This window comes from Colobus angolensis, unplaced genomic scaffold (genome assembly GCF_000951035.1).
Source record: "Colobus angolensis palliatus isolate OR3802 unplaced genomic scaffold, Cang.pa_1.0 Scaffold181, whole genome shotgun sequence".
Lineage (NCBI taxonomy): Eukaryota > Metazoa > Chordata > Mammalia > Primates > Cercopithecidae > Colobus > Colobus angolensis.
The window spans coordinates 3,047,103-3,061,217 of record NW_012114944.1 but is presented as its reverse complement, the minus strand read 5'-3'; the positions used below and the strand labels follow the sequence as shown (position 1 = coordinate 3,061,217).

At 38.0% G+C, this 14,115-nt stretch overlaps 1 protein-coding gene across 1 annotated transcript in view; it reads right to left on the bottom strand.

Annotated features, from left to right (window-relative positions):
• Positions 1-437: 437 nt before the first annotated feature.
• TDRD7 (tudor domain containing 7) overlaps positions 438-14,115 on the bottom strand; it is a 72,745-nt gene continuing 59,067 nt past the window's right edge. The window contains exons 14-16 of the mRNA XM_011939467.1: positions 12,050-12,552; positions 7,973-8,133; positions 438-898 (exon numbers count right to left, since the gene is read on the bottom strand). Coding sequence (XP_011794857.1) covers positions 678-898; positions 7,973-8,133; positions 12,050-12,552 — 885 coding nt within the window. The 3' untranslated portion in view covers positions 438-677. The remainder of the gene's footprint in view (positions 899-7,972; positions 8,134-12,049; positions 12,553-14,115) is intronic.

Below are 14,115 nucleotides of genomic sequence, written 5' to 3'. Positions count from 1 at the left end.
GACACTGACAAGCAAAAATGATGGGAGGAGAATGAGATGCAGTTTGACAGAATGGAATGAGCAGGGGTTCAGTGACCAAATAAAGGTACAGTGTGGCAGGGAGTGGTAGATAAGGAAGTTGGGTAGGACCGTGGAAAGCCTGGGTCCTAGCCGGACTCTGTGGGCAATGAGAAGAGAAGCCACTCAGGATTCAGGTTGAGGGTCACGCTGGTTTGCCTGGGCTGCTCCTCTAGAAACGCTGATGTGTGAAGACTCAGGATAAGTCCTCACATGCTTTGGGGACCACTTACTTTGAGATACACTACTACATCCGGGTAGAGTTCAGTCATAATAGGCTCAGCTTAACTGGAGAAGAACCCAGCTCTGCAAGGAAGACAACATGAAATGGAAGCTTTCATCTTAAGATCATTAAGCCTAGAAATTACAAGGTAGTCAGCTTTTATATTGATAAACATTTTTATTCTAATATTATAGTAATAATTCAAGTACAATTTTCTTCGAAAAGTCAACTCTGTTAAAACAAACTTGTTAAATATCTTTCATCAAACATAAGCATATTCTTTTCAATCCCCCACAGCAGTCAGAGCCATGTAGCAGAGATAAGATTTTTTTTAAGCCTACTACATTTTGTTATTGCTAAAAAATCTGAATTAGTTGTCAAGGTTTCAGAGCAGTCATTAATTAACTTTTGAAAGCTCTATCAGATACTCTGACATAAAATCATGAATCCAGATATCGGTGTCTGGCAACGATGTGTCCACTAAATAGACCACTACTTTCCGGTCCCAAGGGTTAGCATTTTCAATGACTGTCTGCACCAGTGCCACCAGAGGTTTCTTCTCCACATGATTTCGAAACACCATTGAAGCCTCCTCAGACCACTGGTTGCACTTCACTCCTAGGAGGAAGACAGGAAGAGGGGGCAGTGAGGAGTCAAAGGAGCTTTTCTTTGATCCATTATGATGGAAAATTATTTAGTCAATCCAAAGTAGCTTAAGCATCCCAGGTTAGACTTGCCTCAACTGAAAAACGGTTACTGAACAATCTTAAACCACTCCAGCTTATAGTTTTTCTCCTCTGAATGGAGTCACTCTGGAAACCTTTAACTGAAAAACAAGTTTCACTTGAGACTTAACATTGTATTATAAAATGAGGTAATAATGACTACTGCACAAGTCCCATACATAAAGTATATGCATATTTAAACTAATAACAGTCAGAATAAAATGTATCATATTAAATGACATTTCTCTCATTAAAATTTTTTTTCTGATGGACCAAATATCATAAAAAAGAAAAAAGAATTATTGTATGATTCATTTACAGTATAGTTATTTAAAATTATACACAGCATCGTGGGAAAAGCACTGAACTGAAAGTCAAGAGACTCAGTTACTATTCCCAGCTCTTCCTCTATCGGGTGGTGTGGTCTTGGGCAAATCAGCTGATCTCTCAGGCCTCACCTACGATAAAAGAACCTGGTTGGATCAGATCATGAGAAATCAAGTTAGAGAATTCTAAATTAGATTTTAAAACAAAGTTGGGACAAGAAAGTATATATTGGCCAGGCACAGTGGCTCACACCTGTAATCCCAGCACTTTGGGAAGCCAAGGCGGGTAGATATCTTGAGCTCAGGAGTTCAAGACCAGCCTGGGCAACATAGCCCCAGTCCTGTCTCTACAAAAAATACAAAAGTTAGCATGGCCTGTGCCTATAGTCCCAGCCACTCAGGAGGCTAAGGGAGGAGGATCGTTTGAGCCTGGGAGGTCAGGGCTGCAGTGAGCCATGATTGTGTCACTGCACTCCAGCCTGGTGACAAAGTGAGACTCTGTCTCAAAAAAAAAAAAAAAATTATATGTATTTCAAGAAATACAATTAAAATTAAGTCCACATATACTGGATTGCATAAACTGTAAATTATGCCCCAAAGTAATGAAGGTATGGAAGTTTCAGACATAATTTTTTAAGACTTGCTATCTATATAGCAAATGGGCTAAATTCTTTGATTATTAATCTCCCACAAGAGAAGCCTAGAAATTTCATTTTATCTGCAGCAGCCCTGACAATCTTTGAGCCATGTTATACAAAAAGAAAAAAGTAACCCATTGGTAAGGTAAAAGATGATTCCACAGTATGGCTCCCTTTCTTTTAGGATTCAGAGAATTTTATGCACAGCCATGGTGCACTGATGCAAAGAATGCCCATGTCAAGGCCAGATGTAATGAAGCAACAGCTCACTGGGAACCTTGAGAGGGTGGGCATCCAGTGGTCCCATTTGTAAGCGGGTAAGGGGTAATCCCAAGGTCCCTGGAGAATCCTTAAAGCATTCCAATTTAAACACTCAGGGCATTCCCATGGGTTCCACTTAGATGCCACAGAGCTCCTTTGCATCTAGAGATATTCCTAAATATGTCAAAGGGCTTGGCTAGGTGTGAACCAAGTCTACCAAAGTGATGACTCCAATGGCCATGTCACGACCGGTGACTTCCATGAAACTTCTAGTCTACGTCACTTTTCTCTAGTGGATGCCTACATTGGCCCAAGAGAGACATACTCTTCACCACACATAGTTTTAATAGTTCTGGTACATATGATTTCAATTATAAAATGGAGGTCCTCCCTTCAAAATGGATAATGTTATGCCCAGGAAGACTTTGTGACTTAGGAGCAAGTCACTAGGAAGAAAGAAGGCTTGGCAGAGGTGAGCCTAGAAAAGGAATTGAGGACACGGATGGGACCCAACAGCAACGCTGTTTCAGATGTAAGACAAAGAAACTTTCATGCATTTGGACTATGTGTTTTAGTTCACAAGGCAATTTCATATTCACTTTTTCATCTGATCCACGTATTAGTTCAGTCACACAGGCAGGATAAGGATTTACTGGTAATTTTATAAATAATCATGGGGTAGGTTTAGAAGTTAAATGACTTGAATCTCGGCCTTTTGACTTCAAAAATCACACTTTTCATGGAGAAGGAAGTATACAGTGAAGAAAGGCACACACTGAAGGGGCAGAGTGCTGTGGGATCTTGGACAAGATATTTAACTTCACTAAGCTGCTGTTCCCTGATGTGTATGAAAGTTACAGCAACAGTACCTAAGCCTCCCAGCATGGGGAGAGTTCAATGAAATAAAGCAGTTGGTAGAACTCCTGCCTACCCATCTGGCATGTAAAAGCTTAGAAGTTGCTACTGCCTCTTTACAAGAAACAAAAAGTTGAACAAACAATATCAACAACTATTGCTAGGTCCATCAGAGAAGGAAGGTCACAAGGCAATTCACTGTCCCCAAAACCAGAGACACAGGAAGATACTGAGCGTCAAAGCATACTACAGCAGAAACCAACAAGCAGAGGCCTGGAAACCGGAGGCGGGAACCCTAAACTGTAATTGACAAATTGCTGGGGGTACATGTAAATAAGTCTGAGAGTTAAAAACTCCGGGGGAACCCAGTTTTAGGGCCCTGACTCCCACACTTTTGAGAGTTTTACCTCCAGAAGCACTACCTGGTACTCACAGTGAATATCAGGGAAAAATCACCTCATGCTTCCAGCTGGGGGAGGAGAAAAGGAACATTTTTAAATACACCAGAGCTTTCCGTTTTTCTTAACAAGCCCTGTCCTCAGAAGAAACTATTTTACCAGAGCCTGACCTGCCAGGGTTTTATAAAGCTTAACTTTCCCGGGGGAAGGGAAATACCCAACTCCACTCCCCTCTAGCCATCCTGCTCCACCGAAGCTGGGGGGAAAAACCCTAAGGAGTACTGGTGAAGTTCCCAGTCCAGGGGCACAGGCTCAACAAAAGACTGAGACCTAATCATAGGACGACAGAACATCCCTCACACCCTAGACACACATTGCTGCTGCTACATTACAAAAGTCTTCTTTACCCAGATTTCCTTTTACCCAATGTATCATGTCCACCTTTCAACAAAGAACTACAAGTGAGATGGAAGGGAAAAAACACAGTTTGAAGAGACTGAGCAAGCATCAGAATGAGAGTCAGATATGGCAGGAATGCTGGAAATAATCAGACCAGGAATTTAAAACAACTACGATTAATATGTACCAGTGTTAATGGAAAAGCAGACAAAATTTAAGAACAGATGGAAAAGGGAAGCAGAAAGATAGAAATTCTAAGAAACAATAAAAAAGAAATGTGGGCTGGGTGCGGTGGCTCACACCTGTAATCCTAGCACTTTGGAAGGCTAAGGCGGGAGGATCGCCAAAGCTGGCGGATCACGAGGTCAGGAGTTCTAGAACAGTCTGGCCAACATGGTGAAAAGCCTGTCTCTACTAAAAATACAAAAATTAACTGGGTGTGGTGGTGTGCGCAGATAGTCCCAGCTGCTCAGGAGGCGGAAGAATTGCTTGAACTTGGGAGGCGGAGGTTGCAGTGAGCCGAGATTGTGCCACTGCACTCCAGTGTGGGTGACAGAGCGAGACTCTGTCTCAAAAAAAAAAAAAAAAAGAAATGCTAGAGGTCAGAAACACTATAAAAGAAAATAAGAATGTCTTGGGCTTCTTAGTAGATTGGACTTGGCTGAGGGAAGATCTCTGAGTTCAAGGATATGACAATAGAAACTTTCAAAACTGAAAAGCAAAGAGAAAAAAGACTGAAAAAAACAGAACAAAAATCTAAGATCTATCAAAGGTGTAACAAATGCATAATGAGAAGGAGGGAAAGGAACAGAAATATTTGAAACAATAATGACTGAGAATTTCTCCAAATTAACGTCACACACTAAATCATAGATCCAGGAAGCTCAGAGAACACCAAGCAAGATAAATGCCCCCACCCAAAATATATCTAGGCATATCACATTCAAACTTTAGAAAATCAAAGATAAACAAAAATCTTGAAAGAGCCCAGAAGTAAAAAAACCACCTTATCTATAGAAGAACAAAGATTCTTATCTTTGTTCTGACTTCTCAGAGAAGCATCTGACTTCTCAGAAATCACACAGCAAGAAAAGACTAGAGTGTTGAAAGGAAAAAACCTACCAGCTAGAGTTCTGTACCTTATGAAATTATCCTTCAAAAGTAAAGGAGAAATACAGATTCTCAGACAAACAAAAATTGGGAGAATTTGTTGCCAGCAGACCTGCCTTGGAAGAAATATTAAAGAAGTTCTTCAGCGAAGGAAAATAATATAGGTCAGAAATTCAGATCGACACAAAGAAAATCAGAGAATGAATAAGTGAAGGTAAAGTAAAACTTTTAAATTTCTTTTTCTTAATTCACCTACTAGATAGGGTTGATTCAAAATAATAGCAAAAATGTATTTGGTTCTGTATGCGTGTGTGTGTGTGCGTATGTGCTTATATGTAGGTGAAGTAAATGACTGCAATGATACAGGAGCCTGGAGGAAGGAATTAAGATTATTTTGTTATTATACAGTACTTGCACTGTCTATGAAACAGTGTAATGTCACATGAAAGTGGACTTGGATTAGTTCTAACTGTATATAGCAAACTCTAGGGCACCCACTAAGAAAAGGAAAAAAATAGAGGTATAATTGATATCCTAATAAAGGAGAGAAAGTGGCATTACTTAAAATTCTCAATTAAAATCACAAAAAGCAGAAAAAGTGTAGAAGACAAAAATAAGCAAAGAACAAGGAAAACAAATAGAAAACAGCAACAAATATGGTAGATGTTAATCCTACTAGAATAATAATCACTTTAAATGTCAATAGTTTAAACACACCAATTAAAAGACAGAGACTGTCAGAGTAAATAAAAAAATAAGAACCAACTACATATTATCTATAAGAAGACTACTTTAACTACAAAGACACATATAGAGTAAAAGTAAAGGGATGGAGAAAGATATACCACATTAACACTAATTGAAAGAAAGCAGGAGTAGGTATATTCCTTTCAGGCAGAGCACACTTCAGTGCAAGAAAAGTTATCAGGGATAAAGAGGGGCATTACATAACAGTAGAAGGGTCAATTCTCCAAGAAGACATACCAATCCTTAATGTACATGTACCTAACAACAAAGCATCAAAATACATGAGGTAAAAACAGATCTGCAAGGAGAAATGAAAGCATCTACTCTCATAGGTAGAGATTTTAAAACCCATTTATCAGAAATGGACATATCCAGAAGACATAAATGTAAGTAAGGACATAGTTGAACTCAACAGCATCATAAGTCAACCGGATGTAATTAACATCCGTAGACTACTTCATCCCAAAACAGCAGACTATACATTCTTCTCAAGCTCACATGGAACATTCACCAAGACAAACCACATTTTGGGAAATAAAACACACATTAACAATTTAAAAATAATACAACGTTTTCTCTTAGACCACAATGGAATTAAATTAGATCAGTAACAGAAAGATAGCTGGAAAATCCCCAAATACTTAGAGATTAAGCACAATTCTAAATAACACATGGGTCAAAGGATACATTTCAAGAGAAATTAAAAAGTATTTTGAGCTAAATGAAAATACGGCACATCAAAATTTGTGGGATGCAGTCAAAGCCGTACTTAGAGGGAAATTTGTAGCACCAAATGCATATATTAAACAGGAAGAAAGCTCTAAAGTGACTGGTAGGTTGCTTAGCACACCATAAGCACCAACAACTCTTAGCCACAATGCTGGTGATGGGAATGATGGTGCCATGCACTCATTCTTCACAGAGAAGCCTTCTCTGGGGAGTATAACTGTCATGTTTAACAAAACGTGTTGTTAGGAAAACCTGAACATTAGAAAGTGAAAATGAAAAAAAAAAAACACATTAAATCTGAAGAAGGTTTGAGTCTAAAGCAGACTAACTGGTGGTCATGCTACATGAAAGTGTTATTTTTTCTTTATATCCAATTACCATGGGCATTTCCCTTGAATTCTAGTAGGAAGACACAGAGAAGCTGGCAAATATTTCAAAATAAGGCAATATATAGCCTTCCAATAAAAGCTGGTCAATAAGTAAAAGAAGAACCTATATACACAATTTCTTTCATTGCTGACATCACATCACTTCTGTCACTGTGTTCCACAGATGGGCCAAGGTGCTGAGGACTGTGAGCAGCAGCAAAGGTATCAGGGAGGCACCCCTCAGCAATTTGGGCCTCAAAACCCTCTGCTAATGCTACAAGCCTCTGGGCTGAGCTTCATCCAGCTGCTCATGCTACATAATGGTAGGGTGCTCACAGGGGAGCCATCAACAGTTGCACTGCTTTCCCAAAAGGTAAAAGGGAAGTCTCATTAGACCACATTACAAAGAGGTGTCATTGTATGCCTGTTAAATTGGTTACTCACATTTTAATGATAATCAAGAGGCTGATGTGAATGTGGTGAAATTGCTCACTTGTATGCTGCTAGTTGTGCTGCAAACTGGAAACTCACTTGGTCATGAAAATGGTCATATATTCCATGACTCACGAATGTTTTAAGATTGCATAATACTCTATCATGTATTATAATTTATGCAATAATAAAGTATGATCCTCCCATTGGTTATTATAATAGGTTGTTTCCATTGTTTTTTGGTTCATTTTAGCTAGTATAAAGATGCAGGGTTTTTCTTGATATTACAATAAAAATGTTCATCAATAGGGAAGTATTGATTAAATAGAATTTTTGCATCCATTAAAAATAAGTAGGAAAACCATAAAACCACCCAGAAAGTCATTAGAAAACAATACTAGATGAAGAAAAGCGGAATGCAGTATTATACCTGTACTAAGATTACAGCTTTAGAAATATACTCATGCTTGAAACCAGAGACAGAAGGAGTAGGGAAAAGAGAAACAGCAGATATAATGATAGAGCACGACTGTAAGAGATCATTAAAATTATCTCCATTATGGTTGCAATATTATTAGTACAAAAAAACAAAAACCCAACATATCTAAACTCAAGAGGCCAATGATTCAGTACATGCTAAGTACCCAGGACAAAATGACAATATTGTATTGTTTTAGCATGAGTTCAGATTCCACAGAAATTACCTGCAAGTTGAGCTGTGACTGCTTGGAAGGGCAGCTTTCGGAACATGTCCACTAGGGGCTGTACTTTTCTTATGTTGACTAATTCGTGTTTGCCATAATCCAGCTCATACACAGACACCAGTCCATTGGTCAGGATTCCTTTTAAAAGCACCCTGTGCCACCTAGATGTACATTAGATTAAAAAGGAAGAGAAAACACATAAACTCAATACCTGCTTTAAGGGCAAGAAATATTTTATAAAAAGAAAAATTAATGCAAATTATGTTTATCAAAATTTAAAACTGTATTATCAAAAAAGTTTTAAAAGCATTTCCTGCTCCTTTTTCCAAAGCTTACTATTCTCTGCTTTGCCACTGTCTTATTTGATAGAATTTGCTCATTCAAGAGACTTTTACGGGCCTCATGGAGTTAGTGAAGGAAACAGACACATAAACTGCCAACCATCACTAAGTAGACTGAAACAAACGCCATGGAGGATGACCAGGACAAAGCCAGGGGATCCCTTCACTGAAGGAGGGTGGACAGAAGATGGCCACATGTTTGGATATGGTACATGCTTGGAAGATGGAAAGAGAAAGGCAAGCAGGACCAGCTGGGGATGAAGAAATGCTTGAGAAGAAAAGCACAGAGGACTGGAGAGGGCATGGTGTTTTGGAGCAGAGCAAACCTTCCAGTATAGTTAGAGAGTGGAATGCACGGAAGAATGGAAGAGAAGTCAGACTAGGAAGGCAGGCTGGGGACAAATCAAGTAAGTTTTGGACAAAAAAAGTTTGCAATTTTAATTATGACAAGTAAGGACATTAAAAAAAGAACTAAACACAGGATTCAACCCACCACCTAAAATAAAGAACCTGGAAAAGGTAGAGGAGTAGGAGGGAAGTGGAGTATGGCTTCAGATCTGGAGCTCAAGGCACCAGAAGGAAGTCCACAGGAATCTACTTAACCCTGCTGAAACTACATCAACATCATTAAAATGAGAAAAACCCAGACTTCAAGGTTAATATATGAAAGATCATTTTAAAGTCCTACCTACATCAACATCATTAAAATGAGAAAAACCCTAGACTTCAAGGCTAATACATGAAAGATCATTTTAAAGTCCTATAGTCTCAAACACATGATTAAAAAGTATTACTACATGAAGGAAAGGAAGGTTGTTCATAACAGCTAAAAGAAAGTCTCTATGGAGGTGGTCTCTGCTGCTAAATTGGCCTCTAGTTGAGGCGGCATGGTCAGTCATTCTCTGGAACAGGTTTACTAACCATAAGCCAGAGCCCACCAGAACAGCAAGCCCTGTACCACAACACACTTCTGGACTGCGGTTGGCTGGAATGGACTTTTTCTCCAGCGCATAAACCCCTAGTATAGGAAACCCCTTCAGCTGCTATAGGATGAACTACAGAGAAACCCCAAAACAAAAAGGTCAGCTTTCAACACTGTGACTGGGGGCTTCTGAGGGAACTCCAGAAATTTTCAGACAGGCTCAAAGTGCAGCAAGCAATACTCCGTGAGTCCCAGCGACAATTGGGACACAGAAAGGATACATAATATGTACATGAGTTTTGGGGGCCAAACAGACCTGAATTAGAGTCCCATCTGGGCCATTTTCTAGTTGTGTCACCTTGGCTCTTTATTTAAGCTCTGGGCCTCGATCATCTCATGTTTAATATTTAATGTAAATTCACTTACAGAAATAATATATGGAAAGTGCCTGGGACATTACTTGGCTAATAATAGGCACTCGGCAAATGGTAGTTATCATCATTATTATTAAAATGAAGACAAGCTACTATATATAAGAACTTGAGATCAAACTGAAGAGAAATTTTCACATGTGGAAACACTTTTGGTATAGGTTGCTAATTTGTGTAAGCACAAAAGGGGGTAAAAACACTTAGTTTCCACCAATAGCATCATCTTAATATTGTACAGGGCAAATTGGTGGTGGTCTGTGTTTTTAGTCTATAAATAAGTGGTATAGAGCAGTGAAGAATCACCAGAAAACTGATGTGTTGTATTTCTATTTAGTTTTCAACTTTCAAAACTAATAGCTTAAGTGAAGACTTCAGTTTTGACTAGTTTACTAAATTTCAGTACCGGCATCACCTGGAATTTGTTAAAAACAGATTCTGGAGCTCCACCTGCAGAGATTCTGATTCAGAATGCCTGGGGTAAGGAAGAATAATCTGCATTTTTAATAGGTTTTCCAAGTTGTTCTTATGCTGAGATAGATTTGGAAACCACTGTAATAAAAATATGTATCTAAAATTCCTAAGTCTTAACTTACCATAGTTGGGAACAAGGTTTAGTAAATAGTCCTGAGTCTTAAGAAAAACAGAAGCTCTAAACATTTTATACTGATTCAGTTCATGAAGTTTTTAAAAAAATCAGATTATCTGTTTTTATATACAAAACATCCCTGGATTATCTGGGGCAAATTAACTAAAGTCCAAGCGTCCTGGGGCAGAATGGTTCAAAGACATGGAGGGCAGAGTGGGGATTGTGAGGGCCCATACTGTAGGTCTCCAGTTGATGTGTTCTCCTTCCTACCCAACCCCTTTCCTCCAAGGAGGATCTCCTCACCTGTAATCATCATTAATCTGCACCCCCAGAAAATGATGAACATTAGTTTGGTTTTTAACTGTGATTATCTTACAAAGAGTTCTGATTGAGGCAAACCTACACAAACTGAATTAAACCTATTTATGTTTGTGGTCATAAATAACACAACAGTAGAAATGGCTTTTTAAAGAAGAAAAGCTAATGACATACAAGTGGTATGTTTTTCAAAATGAGAGCTATTATACTCTTCACTGTGAGAGTTAAAAATTAGTTTTCATCTTCCATGAAAATGACCAAACTTTATACATGCCTATGTTTGCTATCTTAAAGAATTAAAACATTTCATATAAAAAAAGCAGTTTGACCTTTTAAACTGAGTTTTGGGGTGGGTGTGTGTGTGTTGGGGAGGGGTGACTGTTCTTTGTGTTCAGCATTAGCAAATAAGCTTGTTCATTTCTCCTAAGCAAGCTGGCAAAGGAACAGGATGGGCATTGTGCCATTTCCCAGGGCTTCATGGCCTGAGTGGAGAGTGGAGAATGGGGTGTCTGGGCTTTACTTGGAGGAAACCAGCACATCCTGCAGGGTTTTGGGGAGCGGGGGTGTGGACCCAAATGTGAAAATATTAGAAAAAAGACTGAAGTGCTAAAGAAATGTAAGAGAAAATACGTTCTCAAAACCCCAAGGTCAAAGAGTAGTGAAATAAGCATTGTTGCTCCTCATGAAAGATGGCACAGATGCCAGGATACAGCTGACAACATAAAGCAAGAGTCTTGCCATCTTCCAACAAGTGATTTTTTTTCTAGGAATCTATCCCATAAATAAATAATCAGAAATGCAAATATTTATATTCACTATTATTTATAATAGTGAAAAATATAAGGAAAAAACATTACATAACAAAATAGAATGGTAAGTAAATAATGATTTCATTGGGAGAAAGGAATTCTGCATATCATGATTAAAATAGCCATTATAAAGGTTCCTGAAGAAATTTTATCACATGGAAAAATGTTTACAACATAATGTTAGGTGAAAAAAGCAGGTACAAAATTATATATACTAATAATATACCAACTATATAAATATGCACATATAAAATTAGAGGAAATACATAAGTAGTTTAACAAGTGTTATGTGTGGGTGGTTGATTTTCATTTCTTAAGCTTTTTTATATTTTAAAAATTTTCCACAATATTTTTATTTTTAAAAAAGTCATTAAATGAAAAAAACCTAGTTATTTTCTGAATAAAAATATTTTTCTAATAGAAAAATAGAAAAAACATTTAAACATTCATTTTAGATATATAATTAGGTTTTAACAGTAATATGGCCAATAGATTTCTTGATAAATGACATCATTTTAAATACTAGAAAATCGCGAAAATTACTGGGTTTGTTTCACATTCAAAATTCCCATTAGTACAGTTCAAAGTCCCCCTGCCTAGATTAAGACTCTGGCATCATTTTACACATTTTTCTTAGGAGTAGAATAAAATGCTTTGTCCAAGGACCTACTTATTTTCCACTTTTGCAGCATACACTTGGTCTTTCTCCACTGCTATGTGGCGCTCTTCAGACACACTGTAATATAGAATCATCTCTTCCATCAGAACTTCCAACTTATGTATCTCCTGCCAAGGCTGGATGACAAAATAGCCTGGGTGACAGGCTACAGGCACGTACACATCCATGTGTTCCCCTGGCTTTGATAAGTGGACAGGAGGTGGCAATTCCTCCGTGGAGAAAGAGCTCATGTGGTCCACCATGGACTTTTTGATGACATCTGTTAGGTTCTTTCTGAAATTCTCTCCAGTGTTGCCCGACATGGGCATGTTGCCATTTTTGCTGTTGGGAGAGCCAGCTCCACTGGATATGGCACTCAAAAACACATCCTTCTGATGCTTCCACAAGTCTGCATTTGTAATCTGGCGATTAATACTGCGATGAGGATCAGGGAAGTTCTTAGGGGTAAATAAATAAACATGTGCGATCCCTCTGGTTTCATCCACTTTTGTAACCTTTGGAAAACACAAAAAACAATATAAGAAATACAAGTTCACATTAAATTTTGAGAGGCAGTTACAGTAACCATAATCATTAAAACACAGTATTTTGCCAAAAACCTTGCTAAAATCCATTTTATTTAAGGAAAGATAAATGATCACAGCTTGGCAATGAATGGGCTCTGAAGTCAAAATAGTCTAGGAAACAGTGCAGCCTTATGGAAATAAAAAATTTACTAATCTTTAAAAAGTCTGAGCAAACTTTATAACCTGCTACAGGTCATTATCATTGTGAGGGAGGGATTCTATATATCATGATTAAAATAGTTTAATGACATTTCAAAACACTTAAAGTAGAAATTATAAGTATGACGAACCCCCACGTACTCATCACCCAGCATCAATAATAAAAAACAATCACAATGATGGCAAAATGATTTATAAGTGTTCTGCTTAAGGCTAGTGTGTCCTCAAGACTGGGAAGGGAAGGAAAAAGCTCTGACATCCACCACATCTGTAAGCACCCCTCTATCAAATTCCTTGTCTGGTCCTAGTATATGTTCTCACACCCTTCCCCATCTCCAATTACATGGGAGGAGACAGACCTCGGGAGAAAAAGAGGAAGCAAGTTCCACAGAACGGGTCAAAATCAGTTTTACACTTTTTGTCCAGGAGACCTTCTGACTACCTAACCAACTTTGCTCTTTCGGCCAGAGGTGTGTTTGTATGGAAATACCATACATTAATAATTGGGATTGTACTGCTGTATGTCCCAAGGAGCTAGGTGACTGTTGGCTATTCTCATCAGCAACTCTGGTTTATCTTAGTAATGATAAAAATAAGATACTTCCAGCCACATCTATCTTTTACCAAATAGGGCTAGAAATGAAAGGCAGGTACACAGGCCTGAAGAGAGGGAGATAACAGCAAGGTAACCCATCTACAGTAATTTACTTAAAATGTTTTTTTGTTTTCCAATAAGATGCCTCTATTACATTCATCCTCTGAAGTACTAATCAAATACTGACTGCGAATTCATTTTGATATTTATAATACGGAAGTACAGTTTTAAAAATTAACAAAAAGTATTTTTATTGAGTAACCATCCAATATTCTGGCTTTAGGAGCTTAAAGAGTAGCTGAGAAAACAGTGTTATCAGGTGACAATTGAAGAATATGAAATAGTATATATATAATTAAGCATGTAATTGTACACTATAAACCCCAGAAGAATACAAAGACAGAAAAATCAGTGCTAGCTAGAATAATTTAGAAGTCTCATGAAGATATTTTTCAAGGACATTTCATTTTAAATGTTTATATAAAACAGTCATACAATTTTCTTTTCTTTTTTTTATTATTATTATTTTTATTACACTTTAAGTTCTAGGGTACATGTGCATAACGTGCAGGTTTGTTACATATGTATACTTGTGCCATGTTGGTGTGCTGCACCCCTCAACTCGTCAGCATCCATCAATTCGTCATTTATATCAGGTATAACTCCCAATGCAATCCCTCCCCCCTCCCCCCTCCCCATGATAGGCCCCAGTGTGTGATGTTCCCCTTCCCGAGTCC